General features: G+C 44.1%; 2 protein-coding genes across 2 annotated transcripts in view; both read left to right on the top strand.

Moving 5' to 3' along the window:
- Positions 1-15891, top strand: part of LOC138202410 (pleckstrin homology domain-containing family A member 5-like) — a 249450-nt gene extending 233559 nt beyond the window's left edge. Inside the window, 5 exon segments of the mRNA XM_069156357.1 lie at positions 164-268; positions 1272-1373; positions 3861-4006; positions 5194-5366; positions 14545-15891. Of these exon segments, the coding sequence (XP_069012458.1) occupies positions 164-268; positions 1272-1373; positions 3861-4006; positions 5194-5366; positions 14545-14579 (561 nt within the window). The 3' untranslated portion in view covers positions 14580-15891.
- A 3406-nt stretch (positions 15892-19297) lies between these two features.
- The window catches only part of LOC138202409 (zinc finger protein aebp2-like), a 12870-nt gene continuing 9981 nt past the window's right edge, over positions 19298-22186 (top strand). The window contains 1 exon segment of the mRNA XM_069156356.1: positions 19298-19944. Coding sequence (XP_069012457.1) covers positions 19427-19944 — 518 coding nt within the window. The 5' untranslated portion in view covers positions 19298-19426.

The raw sequence follows: 22186 nt of genomic DNA, 5'->3' as shown, positions 1-22186 counted from the left end.
CCGTGGAGAGGGCTGCTGTTCCCCTGTTCTTTAGGCTTTCAACCCTGAAAACATTTTCACTCTGGCAGCTAATTCCAGTGTGTGTGTATGTATGTGTGTGTGTGTGTGTGTGTGTGTGTGTGTGTGTGTGTGTGTGTGTGTGTGTGTGTGTGTGTGTGTGCAGAGGGCCCAGGCGGAGGGGGTGTGTGCGGACCCCCTGGAGCTGGAGGCGGCCCTGCAGCAGCTGAAGGTGTCTCACATGGAGCCGAGCAGGACGGCGGCACCACAGGTTCATCATGTTTCCATGTTTTATATCACAGCTTCATTCAGTCAGTCATCAACCACGTCCACCGGAGCAGACCTGAACATTATGTTTTTAACAGAAACAAATGTAAACTTAAAGCAAAATACTAAAACCTGCAAATTCATTTTAATGCAAACACTGTATGCAACCCCAATATTTTTACATCTATATGACATATGTACAAATACTAGTAATATGTGTTGCATGAGTTCAGTGCTATTAACTGCGGGGCCACTCAAACTGCGGCCCGAGGGCCAAATATGATGCCTGGCAACTAAGTGATGTGATAAATGCTTCGCTCCGGTTCATCTGTCCCTCGAAGACTGGAGTTGAATAAATGATACAAACATGGCTTAATAATTCAGAGTAACCATTAACCAGCTGACTGATGTGTGTGTGTTCAAAAATTCAATCTGAAACGGTCACAGTATCATTTGAGAAACTCCCAGTTTCAGTTTGAGATGACTGACAGCCGGGTGGATCATCAGGGCTGCGAGTTAAACTGCTGCACAGTGAAACACTGTCAGGGAAAAAGGCCTGTTTCAAACAAGGATGTCGTATTTTGGTTATCAAGAATGGTAATTCATGTACAATATATATGACAAAATAAGGCAATGTTAATTCTGTTATTAATTTCTTCTAAAAAAAAAAAATCAATACAAGTGTCATTAAACTATCGGACCAATAAGCAGTATGATAAGAGTAGCAGGTTGTTTTGATTGGTTCATCAACAGATTCATACTGTAAATGTTCATCCAGTATTTTTCTGTCTGAAATAGATTATGAATGATTAGTTTATTCCATTTACTAATGTATAGATTAACATTAAGAGTTTTTTCATCAGTGTTAAACTGCTTATAATCTTTATATATAAAGTAGATACTATAATGTATAACATCCCACCACCAGTGAGTTTTAAAGCCTCGTGCACTTGTAGTGAGGCTGTTGTGAAGTTGTGAAGATGACGTGCTTCTGTCTGAACCTGCAGGAGGTGCAGAGAGCAGAGGAGGTGAAACATGCCGAGCATCAGGAGGAGGACGCGACCCTGCAGAGTGTGAAGGAGCCTGAGACCAACAGCATCGACAGCGAGGTACTGTGGAGGAATACTTTTAATTAAATAAGAGGATTTCAGATGTGTTCAGTTCTTCCAAACGTCCACAGTGAAAAGTTGTCGTCACAGAGACGACGCCCACTTTCAGAGCATCTCTATAGGATGATTTTCACACACTTCCTCTCATATAAAGTAACACAAACAGTTCAAACCCCTCCACCCTGCAGGTCCCTGTGCTGCGACCAGCTTTCATCAAAGGCTGCACAGTGTGGTACATTCACTAAAGAGGCTGACAAGTTTCTACTGTGAATAAAACGGATGCATCATTGTTTATTTTTGTGGTTTCAATTATTTATTTTTATTTCAGTTGAGCATTTTTAGGATGTTTTTGGGTTTTTTTCAGTTGAAATTAGCCAGGGCTTAAGTAACAAATGAGACAACTACAATCCTCCAACAGCCCCAGGGTGCAGTATCAGATCCTCCTTATCGACATCACAAAGGTGAAGGAGGAGGAGAGGTTTGATGAAGCTATTACAGAGTAATCAGCTTCAATAAGTAAGAACTCAGTATGTTTGATTGTTGTTTCCATAATTATATAATGTATAGGTTTTTTGGGGGTTTTAAGTTGAAGGATGTCCCGTGTTATCAGTGGTGCAAGATGTAGTCAGGAGTTTTACTAAAGTAAAAGTAGTAACACGACACTGTAGAAATACTCTGTTACAACCAACATCATCCATCAGTGATGTCATCACCCATCAACCATCAGTGAGGTCATCAACCATCAGTGATGTCATCAACCATCAGTGATGTCATCGTTGGTTTGTGAACGTTATGAATCCTCCAGTTCAGATTCTGTCCGTCACCATCTTGCTAGTTCAGAGCGGTTTGGAGCAGGAAGTGACCATATTTGGACGAGCTGGGGGAGGAGCCAGCGGTGGATCTGACCGATCTGATTAGAAACCTGACGATACTACGTCCCGCCCACCGATAGCTGTAACCTGACTGCACCACAGGCCTGTCAATCAAACAGACACGCCCCCAAAACCAGGTCTTCTTGAATCTTCTTTTCTAATGAATGAGGGATTATTTTCAGATGGACCTCCAGAAAACTAATAAGAAGGAGTGACTTTAGCTAACAACACCGAGATAACTGATGGACACATTTTATTCACTTTGGATTTGATGAGAGAAGTTGAATGGGAGTCTATGGAGCCGGAGGCTTTTTGGAGCCGACCTCTAGTGGCACTCGCTGGTATTGCAGCTGAAGACACTTCTGGATCAGAACCATTTTACAGACCTGAAGCTACGAACTCTTTTAGAAACAGTCTGTGGTTACAACTGAAAGTCATTCATTCAAAATCTGACTGCGAAAAGTATGAGCATCAAATAAAGTATGTCTTATGCAGAGTGGCTCATTTCAGTGCAATAAATTTAAATATATTATTAGATCATAACTATGGATGCATTTATGTGTAAATCACTTTAATTTTGCACCTGTTTAAAGTGGAGATACTTTGTTACATGTATTCTCCATCAAAATAAAGTACTCAAGTAAAGTGCAGTACCTCAGACATACTGAAAAGGGGGTACTTGAATAAATGTAATCTCTTACTTTCCACCGTGGCAGCTGAATAAATGAGAAAATAATAGTTAATAACTCCCGCCCAGCTCTCCCTGTTAATCCAGCTCTGTCTGTTTACAGCCGTAAACATCCTTTGTGAGTGTGAATGTAATCCGGGACAACAACAGAGCGTTTATGGAGGAACGCAGGTCGGGTTCATCTCCTGGATTCAGGAGTGCTGACTGAGTGTGGGCTGCCCTCACAGCAGACTGTTCCTCCACAGAGGGAGAAACACCGACTCATACTGCCATTCATGCATTCATTCATTCACTCATTCATTCACTCATTCATTCACTCATTCATTCACTCACTCATGAATTCATTCACTCACTCATTCATTCACTCATTCACTCACCCATGAATTCATTCACTCATTCATTCACTCATTCATCTATTCCCTCATTCATTCATTCACTCATTCATTCACTCATTCATCCATTTCCTCATTCATTCATTCACTCATTCATTCACTCATTCATCCATTCCCTCATTCATTCATCCACTCATTCATTCACTCATTCATTCACTCATGAATTCATTCATTCATTCAGGGTTTCATTGATTTATTTATTTGGTAGTTTTCTCATTTGTTCTTTTAACTGACTAATTTCCTTCTGTTTTTATTTGATCACTTTCAAATATGTTATGAAACATATTTTCATTGTTTTTCAGTATCTGTTTACATATTTATATACACATAAGTGTTGTAATAATAATGTCATTATAGAAAAGTTTCATCAACAGGCAGCGAACATAGAAACTTTTTTTTGCTTTTCATAAATAAAAAGAGGAGTTACTTTGATTGAAATCTTTTCCTCAATAAAACACTTTGGCCTGTAAACTCTGTTTTTAATGTGTGTGTGTGTGTGTGTGTGTGTGTGTGTGTGTGTGTGTGTGTGTGTCAGCTGTGTGAGAGCCAGAGGGTGGTGATCCTAGACCTGCACACGGAGCCTCAGCGGGTGGAGATCGTGAACTTTCAGCCCTTCGAGGATGATGAAAGCAGAGAGCAAGATGTGACCAGCTCGCCCACCAACACCACCACAGAGAGCAGGTGGGAGGAGCTCACAGAGAGCAGGTGGGAGGAGCTCACAGAGCAGGTGGGAGGAGCTCACAGAGAGCAGGTGGGAGGAGCTCACAGAGAGCAGGTGGGAGGAGCTCACAAAGAGCAGGTGGGAGGAGCTCACAGAGAGCAGGTGGGAGGAGCTCACAGAGCAGGTGGGAGGAGCTCACAGAGAGCAGGTGGGAGGAGCTCACAGAGAGCAGGTGGGAGGAGCTCACAAAGAGCAGGTGGGAGGAGCTCTCAGTTCACATGTTGGTCAGACAAATGTTATTAAGTGCTATTTAAAGTACTTTTTGATTCACTACACGTGAGTCATAAAACACTTCCATCAACTCAACCGACTCACGCTTCCTGGAAAGAATCTCTACATTTCTCCTCAGCAGCTCTGGAGAAACACAAACAGGTCAATTTAGTATTTAATAAAGTGTAACATGGACCGATACTAGCTGGATTTAACTCAGCAGGACTTCTGATGCTTCTCATCAGCCAACCTTTGGAAGACACTTCTGCAGCTAATGAGGCCTGTGCATGTTTTTATACATTATTGTTCGACTATGTTCATTTTAAAATATCTTATAGCTCATCATGAATTTCCTTTTACATCCTATTTACCCTGTTATTTGTAGATTTGGACTGTGTAAATATATAAAGTTAATGTCTCTGTGCTCTTTTGTAACTATAATAATAATAATAATAATAATAATTTAATATATTTAATTGGAGGTTGAAAATTAGTCTTTTAGTTTGATAAAGTAGCCTCAACAACTCTGTGATGGAGAAAGTGTGAAATGATACGGGAACAGAACATAAAACAAAAAATTATGCATATTGATATCAGACTAGATCCTGTGTGTTCATACCTAAGCATTGTTTTAATAGTTGTTTGGAAAATGATTCATGGATGAAAAGACTTTTACTAAACTTAAGTCAGTGGACTCAAAAAGTAAAAGAAGTGAACACGGTGGAGTGAATGGAAGTTGAACTGCAGCTCAACATGAACTCTTCTCTGTAAAGATGAAAGTATGAAAAGCTTCAACCAATGTCAGCAATCACTGATGTTTGATGTTTGATGGAGAGTCGGGATCTTTGCCGTCTGTGATGAGTTTGGAGCCACAAGCTGCTGTTCATCAGTAAACCTGCAGATGCAGCGTGACCCGCTCGGCTTCTTCTACCTGCAGCTTCCAGACTCCGGAGCCGGAGACGCCGAGCCCAGAGCCCAAAGAGGAGGAGACGGAGGTGACGCAGCCAACGAGCCGGGGGGAGGAGGACCTGGAGAAGAGCCTGGATTCATACAACCAGCTGACCGCCGAGGACAAGAAACACAACAACAACAACAACAACATGCTGGCTTGTAAGTAAAAAGTCACCCTTCAAAACCACCTGTTGTCAAACCTGAGAGAAGCTCTCAGACGCCTGATCGGCTTTTTAAAACGCTTGAAGATGCTCTGACTCTGGAAAGTTACGTTGTCTCACAGTTTCTCAGGATATTTAACATTTAACATATTAATATTCAACAAGTTGCATATTCTCCTCTAGAAAAACACACCTGACCGTGTACAATACGGCTGTGAAAGAACATTTAGATCATCATGTAGGGAAACAGTTATTTATAGATGATAGCTGGAACAGTTAATTTAATAATAATAATAATATATGTAATTCATTCTCTGAAGATTTGTGGGACTTTAAATTCCAAACATCAGTATTTCTGAAATCTTGAGTACAGCCCTGCACACGTTGGTCTATAATAAGGCAGATAAAAGTGTTTGTACACTGGGTGTTTTTTGATTTGGCTATATATATATATATATATATATATAAATGAAAGGCAATAATTAGTGGATTTTCAGGGATTCCCTCACCAGAATTAAATCCATTACTAATTTCAAAAAGCTATTAAAAATGCAACTTTTATATAAATAATACATTTGTACATTTAATACACATGTTGGTGAACTTTGGACTGGCTAGCTGTTTCCCTCTGCTTCCAGTCTTGATGCTAAGCTATGTTAATCACGTTCTAACTACAGACTGTATGTAGAAATGGATGTTGTCTCTGGGTCTGAAAACTGAAGCGATGCAGAAGTACCTCAGACTGTAATACCACTGAGGGCCTCTAGGGGCTCGTCAAAACAACCACTCCATCAAAAGGCTCCATAGACTTCCATGTAAAACTCTGTTGATCATTTTTTTTTCTTCAAAAACAGAGTCTGGTTTGATTGACATGTCTGGGGTCAGGTTTCCTGTATCGCTGGGCGGGGCATAGTGTCCTTTGATTCCCAGTCAGATCCACCCTTTTGCTCCGCCCCAGTTCGCCCAAATATGGCCATTTCTGGATGTTCCTGTGTCTGTGTCCCTGTGTGTGTGTGTGTGTGTGTGTGTGTGTGTGTGTGTGTGTGTGTGTGTGTCCCTGTGTATGTCCCTGTGTGTGTCCCTGTGTATGTCCCTGTGTGTGTGTGTGTGTGTGTGTGTGTGTGTGTGTGTCCCTGTGTGTGTCCCTGTGTGTGTCTCTGTGTGTGTGTCCCTGTGTGTGTCCCTGTGTGTGTCCCTGTGTGTGTCTCTGTGTGTGTCCCTGTGTGTGTCTCTGTGTGTATGTCCCTGTGTGTGTCCCTGTGTGTGTCCCTGTGTGTGTGTTCCTGTGTGTGTCCCTGTGTGTGTGTCTCTGTGTGTGTCCCTGTGTGTGTCTCTGTGTGTGTGTCCCTGTGTGTGTCCCTGTGTGTGTCCCTGTGTGTGTGTCCCTGTGTGTGTCCCTGTGTATGTCCCTGTGTGTGTCTCTGTGTGTGTGTCCCTGTGTGTGTCCCTGTGTATGTGTGTCCCTGTGTGTGTCCCTGTGTGTGTCCCTGTGTGTGTGTGTGTCCCTGTGTGTGTCCCTGTGTGTGTCTCTGTGTGTGTGTCCCTGTGTGTGTCCCTGTGTGTGTCCCTGTGTGTGTGTCCCTGTGTGTGTCCCTGTGTGTGTCTCTGTGTGTGTGTCCCTGTGTGTGTCCCTGTGTGTGTCCCTGTGTGTGTGTCCCTGTGTGTGTCCCTGTGTGTGTCCCTGTGTGTGTCCCTGTGTGTGTGTCCCTGTGTGTGTCCCTGTGTGTGTGTCCCTGTGTGTGTCCCTGTGTGTGTCTCTGTGTGTGTGTCCCTGTGTATGTCCCTGTGTGTGTCTCTGTGTGTGTGTCCCTGTGTGTGTCCCTGTGTGTGTCCCTGTGTGTGTCCCTGTGTGTGTCCCTGTGTGTGTCCCTGTGTGTGTCCCTGTGTGTGAGGAGGTGAATCCCTGCTGCTCTCCTGCAGGATTCACCTCGTCTGTTTCTTCCTGAACAGCTGCTGCTGCAGTTTAACATCACAGATGTGTGAAGTTCACGTGACCCATCAGACTGTCAGCAGAAGCTTTAGAAACTGGTCTCAGTCTCAGTCTCTGTCTCAGTCTCTGTCTCAGTCTCTGTCTCTGTCTCTGTCTCAGTCTCTGTCTCTGTCTCAGACTCAGTCTCTGTCTCAGTCTCAGTCTCTGTCTCTGTCTCAGTCTCTGTCTCTGTCTCTGTCTCAGTCTCTGTCTCTGTCTCAGTCTCTGTCTCAGTCTCTGTCTCAGTCTCTGTCTCTGTCTCTGTCTCAGTCTCTGTCTCTGTCTCAGACTCAGTCTCTGTCTCAGTCTCAGTCTCTGTCTCTGTCTCAGTCTCTGTCTCTGTCTCTGTCTCAGTCTCTGTCTCTGTCTCAGTCTCTGTCTCAGTCTCTGTCTCTGTCTCAGTCTCTGTCTCTGTCTCAGACTCAGTCTCTGTCTCAGTCTCAGTCTCTGTCTCTGTCTCAGTCTCAGACTCAGTCTCTGTCTCAGTCTCTGTTTCAGTCTCTGTCTCTGTCTCTGTCTCAGTCTCTGTCTCAGTCTCTGTCTCTGTCTCAGTCTCAGTCTCTGTCTCAGTCTCTGTCTCTGTCTCAGTCTCTGTCTCTGTCTCAGTCTCTGTCTCTGTCTCAGTCTCAGACTCAGTCTCTGTCTCAGTCTCTGTTTCAGTCTCTGTCTCTGTCTCAGACTCAGTCTCTGTCTCAGTCTCTGTCTCAGTCTCTGTCTCTGTCTCAGTCTCAGTCTCTGTCTCAGTCTCTGTCTCAGACTCAGTCTCTGTCTCAGTCTCTGTCTCTGTCTCAGTCTCTGTCTCTGTCTCAGTCTCAGTCTCTGTCTCAGTCTCTGTCTCAGTCTCTGTCTCAGTCTCTGTCTCAGACTCAGTCTCTGTCTCTGTCTCTGTCTCTGTCTCAGTCTCAGTCTCTGTCTCAGTCTCTGTCTCAGTCTCTGTCTCAGACTCAGTCTCTGTCTCAGTCTCTGTCTCAGTCTCTGTCTCAGTCTCTGTCTCTGTCTCAGACTCAGTCTCTGTCTCAGACTCAGTCTCTGTCTCTGTCTCTGTCTCAGTCTCTGTCTCTGTCTCTGTCTCAGTCTCTGTCTCTGTCTCAGTCTCTGTCTCTGTCTCTGTCTCTGTCTCAGTCTCTGTCTCAGTCTCTGTCTCTGTCTCAGACTCAGTCTCTGTCTCAGACTCAGTCTCTGTCTCTGTCTCTGTCTCAGTCTCTGTCTCTGTCTCTGTCTCAGTCTCAGTCTCTGTCTCAGTCTCTGTCTCTGTCTCAGACTCAGTCTCTGTCTCAGTCTCTGTCTCAGTCTCAGACTCAGTCTCTGTCTCAGTCTCTGTTTCAGTCTCTGTCTCTGTCTCAGACTCAGTCTCTGTCTCAGTCTCTGTCTCAGTCTCTGTCTCTGTCTCAGTCTCAGTCTCTGTCTCAGTCTCTGTCTCAGTCTCTGTCTCAGACTCAGTCTCTGTCTCAGTCTCTGTCTCTGTCTCAGTCTCTGTCTCTGTCTCTGTCTCAGTCTCAGTCTCTGTCTCAGTCTCTGTCTCAGTCTCTGTCTCAGACTCAGTCTCTGTCTCAGTCTCTGTCTCTGTCTCAGTCTCTGTCTCTGTCTCTGTCTCAGTCTCAGTCTCTGTCTCAGTCTCTGTCTCAGTCTCTGTCTCAGACTCAGTCTCTGTCTCAGTCTCTGTCTCTGTCTCAGTCTCTGTCTCTGTCTCAGTCTCTGTCTCAGTCTCTGTCTCTGTCTCAGTCTCTGTCTCTGTCTCAGTCTCAGTCTCTGTCTCAGTCTCAGTCTCAGTCTCTGTCTCAGTCTCAGTCTCTGTCTCTGTCTCTGAGTCACTGAGCGCTTTCCACAGCTAATTGTCAGATTTTCAGTGAAGAGTTCAGAGCGCTGATTGATGGCTGTAGTGTGAAAGAATGAAATATTTGGAAGCATTTGTTTTTATTCTCGATCACTTTTCTTGTGGCTGTTTCCAGTTTTATAATTTCCCGACCTTGAACGTTGCACGGTGCGTCTGTGTGGTGTTTTGGTGTCGTGCACTGGTGTGAGGAGACGAAGGTTCGGTCAGCAACGGGCCAGTTGTATTATTTTGGTGGAAGCTGTCGGAGACATTGAGAAGAGACGCTTCTATGTTCCTATTTCTGGCTCATTAATCTGTTGCCACTTTGGGGATTTCATTAAGAGAATAAATCAACTGAGCAGCAGTGATGAACTAATGCTAATGAATCTCTCTCCAGCCATTAGATGTGTTTAAATCAGCAGAACAAATAATTGGAAGTAGCAGCAGTGAATGTGTCTGGACTGATTTCTACAACAACCTGCGGTCCAAAGCTGCTTCATTAAACCACCTGCAGCCGTCTGAAGGCAGCGGGACTCAAAGGTTGATGTTTGTGTTGATTTAAAAAGTGCAGAGACATAATGATCCAATCCAATGACAGCAGGCTGCTACGAGTTCACCACACAAACACATCAGACCTGAAGTCAGGACTCCGTGCTCTCTGGGTGAGATGTTGGACTGCACTCAGTCACTGACAATTTCTTTCGCAAAAGTTTTGTATTTGAAATGCACAGAAATGCAACATAAAATCTCAGATGGATGATTTCACACAAACGGCTCCATCAGATTTATTTATTGTATTCATGCAGAGGTTAAATTAAAACCCACAACTGGAGAAGCCTCTTTCCATCTGCTCAGCTGTTTTCCTGCGTTGTGATTGGCTCAGCTGGTTCTGAGTGATCAGACCACTGAGATGACTGAAGAGTGAATTTGAAATCCAGTTGGAACACAATCAGTCGGTCCTTTCAGACCTTGTGCTGCTGCAGATGTGCAGGAGACCCGGTGAAAACAAGGCCCCTGCAGGGTCTAATGGAACATCTGGTCTCTAACAATAATAATAATAATATCAATAATATGCAACTTAAAGTGCTTCACAGCAAGAACATTACATGCAGTGTTTCATATAAAACCAGATTTAAAGGAACATTTATATACAGTGGTGCTAAAAAGTGTTTGCCTCCTTCCTGATTTCTTATTTTTTTGCCTGTTTGTCACTTAAATGTTTCAGATCATCAAACAAATTTAAATATGAGTCAAAGATAACATGTAAACACAAAATGCAGTTTTTAATGAAGGTTTTTATTATTAAGGGAGAAAAACAATCCAAACCCACATGGCCCTGTGTGAAAAAGTGTTTCCCCCTAAACCTAATAACTGGTTGGACCACCCTCAGCAGCAACAACTGCAATCAAGCGTTTGCGATAACTTGCAATGAGTCTTTTCCAGCTGTGGAGGAATGTTGGCCGACTCATCTTTACAGAGTTGTTGTAATTCAGACACATTGGAGGGTTTTCCAGCACCAACCTCCTTTTTAAGGTCATGCCACAGCATCTCAATAGGATTCAGGTCAGGACTTTGACGAGGCCACTCCAAAGTCTTCATTTTGTTTCTCTTCATCCATTCAGAGGTGGACTTGCTGGTGTGTTTTGGATCATTGTCCTGCTGCAGAACCCAAGTTGGCTTCAGCTTGAGGTCACGAACAGATGGCCGGACATTCTCCTTCAGGATGTTTTGGTAGACGGTAGAATTCATGGTTCCATTTATCACAGCAAGTCTTCCAGGTCCTGAAGCAGTAAAACAGCCCCAGACCATCACACTACCACCACCATATTTTACTGTCCGTATGAGGTTCTTGTTCTGAAATGCGGTGTTACTTTTATGCCAGATGTAACGGGACACACACCTTCCAAAAAGTTCAACTTTTGTCTCATCAGTCCACAGAGTATTTTCCCAAAAGTCTTGAGGATCATCAAGATGTTTTCTGGAAAAAATGAGACGAGCCTTAATGTTGTTTTTGCTCAGCGGTGGTTTTGGTCTTGGAACTCTGCCATGCAGCCATTTCTGCCCCGTCTCTTTCTTCTGGTGGAGTCATGAACACTGACCTGAACTGAGGCAAGTGAGGCCTGCAGTTCTTTGGATGTTGTCGTGGGGTCTTTTGTGACCTCTCGGATGAGTCGTCGCTGCTCTCTCGGGGTAATTTTGGTCGGCCGGCCGCTCCTGGGAAGGTTCACCGCTGTTCCATGTTTTCTCCATTTGTGGATAATGGTTCTCACTGTGGTTCTCTGGAGTCCCAAAGCTTTAGAAATGGCTTTAGAACCTTTTCCAGACTGATAGATCTCAATTACTTTCTTTCTCATTTGTTCCTGAATTTCTTTGGATCTCAGCATGATGTCTATCTTCTGAGGATCTTTTGGTCTACTTCACTTTGTCAGGCAGGTCCTATTGAAGTGATTTCTTGATTGAGAACAGGTGTGTCAGTAATCAGGTCTGGGTGTGGCTCGAGAAATTGAACTCAGGTGTGATAAACCACAGTTAAGTTATGTTTTAACAGGAGGGGGAAACACTTTTTCACACAGGGCCATGTGGGTTTGGATTGTTTTTCTACCTTAATAATAAAAACCTTCATTTAAAAACTGCATTTTGTGTTTACTTGTGTTATCTTTGACTACCGTATTTTTCGGACTATAAGGCGCACTTAAAATCCTTAAATGTTCTCAAAAATTGACAGTGCGCCTTATAATCCAGCGCGCCTTATGTATGGTTACTTGTTGTGCTTATTGATCGATTTTATGTGGTACAATGCGCTCAAAAATCTGTCGAAATGTGTAAGTACGACTTTGTTAAGCAACGAAGCCGCTCCGCTCAATGGATATTCGGAGCATTACGGTACGATGTGTCACGACCTGATCGCCCGTAACAGGAATGTAATGTCTAAACTAAAAGTGCATTCATGTGAGGCAGCCCGCGCCCGGAGTATGCGTTAGCTACAATAAACCAATCAGAGAACAGTATTTAGTACGCTTACCCCCTCCACTTTTTATACGTAATACTTACTGTGCTTCAACATTATATTACAGTACATTTGTGTGTACGTAAAAGGACTCCAAAAATGGCACCTGTTAAGAGGCATGCTTACGAAGCGGGTTTCAAACTCCAAGCAATTAGCTACGCTAAGTGAGTGTATTTTTCTGTACCGGTATTTGTTGTTACAACTGAGTTGAATAAAGTTCGGTTTACCGGACTGTGTTGTTTTTCTTAATGCGCCTTGTAATCCGGTGCGCTTTATAGTCCGAAAAATACGGTAATATTAAAATTTGTTTGATGATCTGAAACATTTAAGTGACAGACATGCAAAAACATTGGAAATCAGGAAGGAGGCAAACACTTTTTCACACCACTGTATACATAAATATAGAGAAGAAATAAAATGCATAAGAACAGACAAAATGAATAAAATTAACATAAATAGAGTTACAATATAAAATAAAGCAATATGCATTTTAAAGATATTCACGTGCAAGAGATGTTCAGCAGTAGCGAGTTAAAGGCTGAAGTAAAGAGATGTGTTTTGAGCTTTCTTTTAAAAGCATTTATTGAGCTTGTAAACCAAACAGACAGCGCCCTCTGGTGGGTGCATGGTGGAACTACAGGCGGAGACGTTGATGACGTCAGTTCTGAGGAGGGTTTGAAATGAGAGGAAACAGGAGGATGTGTGGATGAAGCACACACTGAGGGAGAGTGTGGTTCAGCTGTAGCAGGTTTGTGATGTCATAAAGCTCTCTGACGCTAAAGGATTTATTCGAGAAATATATGTAGCGCTGGTTTACAGACTGAGACACAGGTCGTTTTAAAGAGTGAAGGAGGACGAATAGTTACTTCAGTGGAGGTTTGCAGCAGATTAAGATGTATTGTTACGAGACGTTTCAGCAAGAAGTTGAACTCTCAATTATTTTTCAGGCAAACTGTCAGAACAAACTTTCAATGTGTCAGAATTTCAGTAAATATACTTATTTATCATGCTTGTCATATCTCTTTTGAAATTACAAAAGTCAGAGAGATATCTTATCTTAGCATAAAGACAGAGCAGAGGAGAACAGTTAGCGTGGCTCTGTCCAAAGGGAACAAAAACCACCGAACACTTGTACTCCAAGTTCACTAGTTTAATGTTCCGTGACTGAAGTTACTGAAGCTTTATGGAGGGCGTGGAGAGGAGTCCCTCGACTGCTCAACCAAAACTGAAAAACAGGTTTAGTTGTGCACATAAAGCAGAAATCTGCTGTTTTAAGAAATTGATTTGTGTTAAGAAACCTGCTGTTAATCACATGTCACCACCCAGTGAGACTCTCTGTACACCTCCCATGAAGTTACATCAATCTCTGTTCTTTCACGTACTGTTCATCGTGCTCCTCGAAGAGAGACTTTGCTTCACACAAAAAAAAGCTCATTCAGACTCACGTATTGAAGCTGAGCGACCTCTAGTGGTCACATATATAACAACAATCTGGCGTCACAGAAGTGGCTCGGTTCAGATGACATCAATATAAGATGAGTATTTCCCTGTTAGGTGTGTCGGGTGGTACGGTAGTCGGGACAATTTATTTTTTTTTACTTTTGCCATGATGACAAAAGTCACATAACTTTAAGGATGTAGTGACGTTGACGCACAACATTGGCTCGAGTCATCATTTTAACCCCGAGCCACCATGTTTACCTAACAAAGTGTTTTTTGTGCCTAAATCTAACCAGAGGTGATGATTGAGGAAACACTCCTGTTCAAAGATTATTATGTTTCTGGCACTTCAGCCTTTTTTCAGAGAGAGAAGTGAAGACAGACAGGAAACGTGGGAAAGGGAGCGAGGAATGACAGCATTCATTCAACCCCAACCAGTCGGCTGAATGATGTGTCATAGACATAATCCAGATACAAAACACAGCAAAGTATTTAAAGGTACAGTCTCTGTACCTTCAAAGGGTTTCAGTTCAACAGCACAAAAAAATCTAAAGAATTCATTGAAGTGCTGCAACGAACAATTATGAGTTTTTTGTTGCTGTTTAATTTGTTCTCTTGATTAATTGTTTATCCTCTGAAATGTCAAAAAAGACTGAAATGTTGTCTTTTCTCGACCCCACATTGACAACATCAAAAACCATGAAACATGACAAAAGGCAGCATATCTTGGCAGTAGATGGTGGAAGCAGTGAGTGGTGGTCTACACTGGTAGGATATAGAAAGTACAGGATCAACAGTAGCAGCTCTTACTAGGAGGAGGTTCTCCTTTACCCAATTGTGTTGTTGTTAACAGATTTCCATGGATGGATAAAATGCAAGACACCTAGTAAAAGAGAACAACATGATGACTATAACGTGGTCTGTCTCTCTGTTCTGTCCTCCTGCAGCGCAGACGTTCACCCTGGTGAGCAGCGACACGTGAGCGATGTCCGCCTCAACATCCACCCGGCGCCCCATCCAGCCCAAATGTAGCCAGCCTGCACAGAGCATGCTCCATGGCTTCCTGTGTTTACAACAGAACTACTTTGACACTGCTGTCACATGCAGGGAGACTGAGACTGAGAGTGTGACGCCCTGCTGACAGACGGACCAACAACCCCCGGACAGGCAGCCATCACATCCACACACAGGGAGGCCGACCCGCTAGATCTGTTCATACAAACATCCGTCTATGGAGTCCTATTAGTCCCCAAACATGTCTGCATCGCTGAAGGATTGTGAAATGGTTGAGTCACAAAAAAGGTGTAATTAGATTATATTTGAATTAAAGCATAGACGAACAAAGAAAGAAATTAATGCAGTTCAATATTGAAATGACCACAAAAAAAAAAAGAAACGTTTCTGGTTTCCAACAACAAACACAACTTCAAAGGAAGCAGTAAGGAGTGGACCGAGTGACTAACTGTTTAAACAGCAGCTGTTGGTTTAATAAGAACAGGACTGGTGAACCTGTTTGTTTCAGCCCACTTCCTGTTTTGATGAACAGAAAGGTTGAGACAGGTGGAGCTTCATGAATAGAGCACATCCTTCGTAGAGGTGTTATTATCTCAGTGGGCTCGTAAATCTGAATCACAGGTGTGTTTTCCTGAACACAGATTTGCACCTGGGAGGCAGCAGTGAAACCACATCTGATCTGCTGGGATTCAGTTCTCCTGCTTGAAGATATTGAAGGAAAACCTCGTGCACCTCCTTCTCCTTTGTGTCCAATGCTGTTTGCAGTCGGTTCCCAGTGACTTTACACGAGTTTTAACCTTTAAATAACTTTTCATGCCTCCACACCAGCAACAGTAGTGGACGTAGGTAAGTTGTCTCAGGAACTCCTTGAGGGAATTTCTTTAAATTTGGCACAATTGTTCAACTCTGAGCTGAAGGATGAACTGATCAGATCTTGGTGGTGTAAACTGTAACCTGGTGAAGGCACAACGCCAAGCTGTAATTCCAGTTTGGAGTTTTTCTTTTAATAGCTTACTGCTATTGTCACATACTTCATCTCCCCGTCTGAGTCAGTCATGGTTGAAAGGTCGTTACACAACTTTCATTACTGCCACCTACGAAGGAGGCTTTGTGGCGCTGGCAGGTATTTATCCTCATTATGTTCATTTTTCATCGTTGTAAGGTTTCAGTCCATATCCTGGGCTGGAGAGAAAATCACATAGATTCACAGTGGGTGGGATGGAGGAGGATGATGGAGGAGGAGGATGGAGGAGGAGGACGGAGAAGGAGGAGGATGGAGAAGGATGGTGGAGGAGGAGGATGGAGGAGGAGGAGGGTGGTGGAGGAGGATGGAGGAGGATGGTGGATGATGGTGGAGGATGGTGGAGGAGGAGGATGGAGGAGGATGGAGGAGGATGGAGGAGGATACTGTCACCTCACGATTGCATCTCTGCTGTTTTGCAGATGATGTGGTTTTGTTGGCTCCAGAAGGCCGAGACCTCCAGCGGTCACTGGGATGGTTGTCTGTCAGGACTAATTCAAAGGTCATGCCACATGAGAAATTGAAAGTGTTCATACCTGATAACAGCCTCTCCAGGAAAACATGCAGTGTTGCACTTGATTGTAAAGCGGATGTGAATGTTGACTCCTCGGTTTTAGAAAATTGTAGAAATGGTCGAACCCATATCTCCGTAATCCAGCGTTAGAAAGGTGTGGGGGGGGTTCCCAAAGTTATCTAACTATCCACCAATGACTTCAGACACAGAATAAAAACTCCACATGGATGTAGACTGAACAGAGGGAGCTGCTTTGTTCACTCTGGAGTCGGGAGTGAAAGGGTTTGAGTATCTGATGGGAGAGGAGGATGATGGGTTGTACTGGACGCAGGAGCTGAAGGTGAAGCGACCGACTTACCGACCAGTCGACATCCAAGAGTCTCAACTGTTGTGGAGGAACAACGAGGATGAGAGCACTAATGAAAGAGCTCATGTTCATGAGGCAGGGGAAGATGGGAGGTGGATTGTATTGGACTGGTGAGGTAATAAATCAGGAGCTGGAGTTGAAGGTGATGTTTCCAAGTTACTAATCAGTCGACGGGCCGAGCGTCACCTCTGGTTATCAAACCTGCAAAGTGAGCAGAAGAAGGAGATCCTGGATAGAAGTGCATGAAGTAGACAGGTTGGCAGCGTCCACTCAGACAAACAATGAGGAACTTCCTGTTGGAAGGAAGAGTTGAGGTGGTTTGGACGTGACGAGGCTCGAGGTCATTAGGCAGCAGTGTACACGGTATATACTACCGTTCATTATTGGCAATTATTACAGTAAGGATGCAGATTGGAATATAAATTCAGATTACTGTTGTGTTGGCAGTCCTCTCCATCCGCCAGCCCACCGCCTCATGCTACCACAGACCCAGAGTGAGGGTTAAAAAGTTCTATTTTTTCTCCAAAGACACACCAAAGAATATTTCTGTCCTTTTCTGAACACATAAGTATTACTCATAAATAATACAAAACCATTTCACAGTCTTGACCGTATGTGCGACTTGTTTTGGGAGTAATTAGCAGCGTAGCGCTGTGTTTCCAAATATACATGAATACACACAGTTTCTGATACCTTACTAAGTATTAAAATCTTAACATGTTAATCATTAAATTAAGACTGAATGTGCAGATCTGGAGGAGGGGATGTTGGCTGTTCCTGAGCTGCCGGAGCGAGTGTACAGCTGTATATAGGAGCACTTGAGAAGTGTCACCGCCGATGGGCCGAGCACCGAAACTCAACACACATGCAGTGCTTTACTTTCACCCCAAAGGGACCGATGCTCTTTCATTTCGACCTGATTCTCTGTGTTGGTTTGGGACCGAAAGTTCCTCTATTTTCACACGTTTTTGCACCTGCAACATAACAGATTGTCCTTCATTGGATATACATATATAAATATATAAAAAGTATATATAGATATATATATCTATATATATATGAACATAAAGCAGATTTTTACTTCAACAAGGTGCCACTTCATGCTGCTGTTTTTTCTTTTATTTGGACGAGTCAAGTATTTTACTGAAGCTGCATTTCTTTCTGTGGAGCCGAGGTTTGAATCTCCTGAAGCCGGTCAGACGCCACACACAGTACGAGTATGTGAATGTTTTGGATTTGCTGTCTGCTTTTTCCAGGTTGTGTGTCTTCTTTTGTTTCTCTCTCTCTTTAGTTTACATTATGTAGAAGCTCCACCGTGTAGAGGCTGAGGAGACGTGACGCGGATCCTGAGTTTGAATCTGCCCTGTAGGTGGCGAAGAGTTGGAGAATAGCACATGTACGAAGCAATAAGTCGGACTTTGGAACTCCAGGACGTAAAAGCAAATTAAAAGAGATGTATAAACTGTAAAAAAAAAATGAAAATACAAAAATAAAACAAGATAGCATAATTTATGTACACACTGAAAAGAAGAGTGAATATTATAAGAGGTTATTATTAATATTATTAGAGTCAATATGCAAAAAGTTCATACCCCATCTGTTTTATATCATGTGAAATAAATGTTGATGTTCTTAAAACATGCTTGTTGGTTGTATTTTCTTTTGGACCCTCTACTATCCACGTCTAGTTCTTGTTTTCCATTTTTCTGACATGGCTTGGTAAACCTGTGTTTCTCAGCCTTCTAGCTTGTGACTCCTTAAAAGCAAATCAGGCGTAATCCAACATTAAGACAGTAAGTTTGAAAGATCTGAGAATTTGTGGATCTTGATATACTTATTCTGAACTGGTGCATGCAAAGAAATGTGCATATTTCACTATTATTAATTCTAGTGCTGCAATTACTTTCATTATGATTTAATTTCCAATTATTTTTCTCATTTAATCTATCATGAGCCAAAGGGGATATCATAAATGTCTTGTTTTGCCCCACAATCAACCCCAACCATCATGTTTGTTACTTCTGCTTAAAAAAAAAAAAAAAAATGCAGAACCGATTATTAAAAGATGTTTAATTTTAGGCTGCTGACTAAAAGAGTCCATCTCAGTAGGCTATAAAATGTGGGCTCATTTGTAGCCTGATACAGGTGAAAACGGATCTTTTCAGAGGGCACTTTGTCTCCATCTGAGCAGAGTGCTGATGTAGTAGGCCTCCACAGCAACGCAACAGGTCAACCAACTGGACCAGCACGGCTCCCAGTATCCACACTGGCTGAAGAAAGCTGCAGTTCAAAACCCTTCAGAAAGGCTCGGTACAGCCGTGAAGGCTAAAACGGGCTAAAACAGAAGAAGGGTCCGTGGTGCCTTCAGGAACACGCACCTTGCTGAGAGAAGAACGTGCTTTTTCAGCACTTTTAGAGTTGGATCATTTTTCTGTTTGTCGGAACACGTGGAGCTGAGAGGCCACAATGCCAAAGATCGTCTATTCATACGACGATGACTTACTCCTTTCGTAAAGAAGTTCAGTATACTCCTAGTAGCATACGCGCGAAGAGTGCTCAACGGAAAAGGAGTCAACCACTTTTAAAATAAGTTAGTCATTGTCAAAGTCATAATTCAAATCATAATTCAAGGCCATAAACCATATAAAAGATCTCGGTACAATAGGTACTGCGCTCAACGCGGATATCAAATTTCCTGGTGTATGTTTGGTATATTTTTGTTCCCCGAGTGATACATCGTCCTAATAGACCAGCTTTGGCCCTGCGAAGCCCCGACGTCATCCGAACCCCCCGCTGTGCTTTACGCTTGAAGCCGAGTGAAGAAGAAGAAGAAGAAGAAGAAGAAGAAGAAGAGCAGCCGGAGGGCGACTTTCCACACAACACCACCAACGGAGCGGCTCGTGCTGTGCGGAAATGGCTCCGATAACGACCGAAGGAGCCGAACAAGACTCTCCGCCGACGTCGAAACAAAACGGTACCGGTGAAACGGCAGAAACCGGCGTGGAGGGACAGGCCGTGCCGGACCCCGAACAGGAACCGGGCGACAACAACGAGAGCAGAGCAGGAATGGACGTGAGCAGTGGACGCGGTGCGGCGGAGGAGCCCGGGGACGACCCGACACCCGGCCCCGGCAAACAAACCGCTTCACCGGGCGAAAAGGGAGGCAGCGACGAAGGGGGACCCGGCGGTGAACTCTCTGAACCGGGGAAAAGTCCCGTGCAGGGGAGTTTGGCAAGTAGCACCGATTCCGCACAAGAGGGCTCCCGGGTGCTGAAAGAAGAACAAAGAGAGGGGGAGAGCGGGTCCTCCTCCCCGCCGGACGACCGCACAAAGACCGCGGAGAAAGCCGAGCACGGCACCAAGAGACGGGCCAGCGTGGAGCTGACCTCGTCGGACGGGGAGCCGCTCAGCCGGATGGACTCCGAGGACAGGTCTGTGGAGGTGGTGTTAGGAGGTGGTGCTGGAGGCCTAGCTGATTAGAGGTGGTGTTGGGTCACAGCACGATGCCGGGCTCGCACGCTGGAAGTGGTAGTTTGTTTACAGGTGTAAAACGGTCGCTTCCGCCAGGAGATATAGTCCTTTAACGATGCTCGGTGACGCGCACATCTGTGTAGGAAGTGATGCTCGTGATCACACCGGGTGTCTGAACGGTGAAACCGGACAGACTGAAGCTCCGACCGGGAACCAGTACCTCGCACGTGCAACCGGAACGGTCCTCACGTTACTTGTGTCTGACACCGATTCACACACACAGGTAGTCAGACGGAGGCACGTGCGGCAGAAATAGGATGGCGGGGATTGACTGCCTTGCTCAAGGGCACATCAGACAGGTCGTCATGGAGTCCATCTTTCCTGATGCACAGTAAACCAGAACTACACAGTTTGTAGTTCACTTCCTGTAAAGACTGGAGAGCAGTTTGTTTCCAGGGAAATGAGGGAACGATTACCTGCACGAACTTTAAAATGATATTGGATAGAGATGATCAATTATATAAAACAAATATTAAAGGGAGGCTCACATCACCCTAGAAGAACTGTTAATGTTAACTTTATTAAAGAGATATTGAAAATAAGTGCAATACAGAAGAACCTAAAAACACATCTGAGGAAGACGTGTTTTGGAGGATTTGTTTCAGGCAGTAGTTGTTAGAGAGATGTTTTCTATGTGGAGATGCTTTTAATGCAAACAAACAACTTCCTGCAGCTGTTTCCTAGTAAAAGCCTTCCAGTAGTTTGAACTTTGACCAGGAAGCAGCTGCAGGAAGTGTCGGGGTGTCACCTCAGATTATCCTTCTCTGAGGTCACTATGAGGGCAGGTCGGTGTCTGTCGCCATGGTAACTCTGGGAGACGCTTCATGTCAAAGAACAGGTGATGGAAACACCACAAACAACACGCCTCCTTTATCCCTACTCAGACACATCCTCTGATCTGTCTCTGATGTCATCAGTCAAATGAGTGTTTGTGAGAAATACGCAGGAAACCGAAGCTTCATCTGTTGAGGAAGTTATCGTTGAACCGAGAGTCCTCGTCCGTGCAGCGTTTCAGATCACTGAAAGGAGCAAGATGTTAAAATCAAGTGTTAGTCGGTGGTTGGAAATGAAGCCGATCATTGTAAAGTCAGATTGTAAATTGATGAACACAAAAAGTGCCGTTCATTAAGCCGGTCGTTTCCATTGCAGCTGGTTGATCTTTACAACCGGACCAAAGTAGCAAGAGAGCAGGGAAACCACATATGGACGCGGTTCAGAAGGCTAATCAGTCCGGTTTGTGATGTCATCAGTCAGGACGGCTGGTTGATCCGCCTCATAAAGTTCCTCCAGTTTGGTAGAAAGATGGATGATGATCTGAGCAAATCAACATTAAACTAGATTTGATTGAATGATTGATCAAGGCATCGCAGTGATGTGGTCTTTTTAGAAGATTTTGCGGGTGAAAGGGTTTGTGGGTACCGAGTGAGGTTCCCCTGCGTCTCCTCTGTTTCCGCCCGTCACTCTGACCTCCGAACGCCTCTGGATTCATCAGAAAGTGAATTTTCCTGCAGACGGCTGGAACAGACTGAAACTGAATGAGTCAGTAGAGTTGTGATTCAGTGAAGTCCTGAACCATCACAGAGCTCATCTCGCCCGCTCACTGCCAGTCCTGCAGTGTGATGTGAAACCTGTGCACACCTCCGTCGCTGCTGTGAGCGGTGCTGGTCCTCCTCCCACCTCCTCTCTGCTTCCTCCCGTGTTTGGAGGCGTTTGAACTCGGAGTGACGTGAAGCTGGAATCAGTCAGATTGGAAACGAGGAGGCCGACGGCTGCCTCTGCTCCTCGACGGCTTCCTGAGTCATGCAGATACAAGAATACTTTGATCAGGAGAAGTTTAGGTTGAGATGAATCACTTCCTTTCATATATAGTGTGGCAGTAAGTAAAGGACCAGTCTACAGGCTGGACACACCTTCTCATGTTGGCAAATTACTACACGTATAAATATATCGTGTCGTTTCATACATTATGAAATAACGTGGAATTAGGTGGAGAACAAAGTTAAATGGAGCCGTTTAACCAACACAACTGATGGTCTCATTAAAAAGGAAGAAATTCCAGCAGGTAACTTCTGACCGGTCTCACCTGTTTACTAAAATCACACCAGGTGACGACATCATGAAGCTGCTGAACACACCGACGCC

Source organism: Embiotoca jacksoni, unplaced genomic scaffold (assembly GCF_022577435.1).
Source record: "Embiotoca jacksoni isolate LCO1_2020_lvr unplaced genomic scaffold, fEmbJac1.0.p SCAF_21, whole genome shotgun sequence".
NCBI lineage: Eukaryota > Metazoa > Chordata > Actinopteri > Embiotocidae > Embiotoca > Embiotoca jacksoni.
This window is presented reverse-complemented; position numbering and strand designations above follow the sequence as displayed.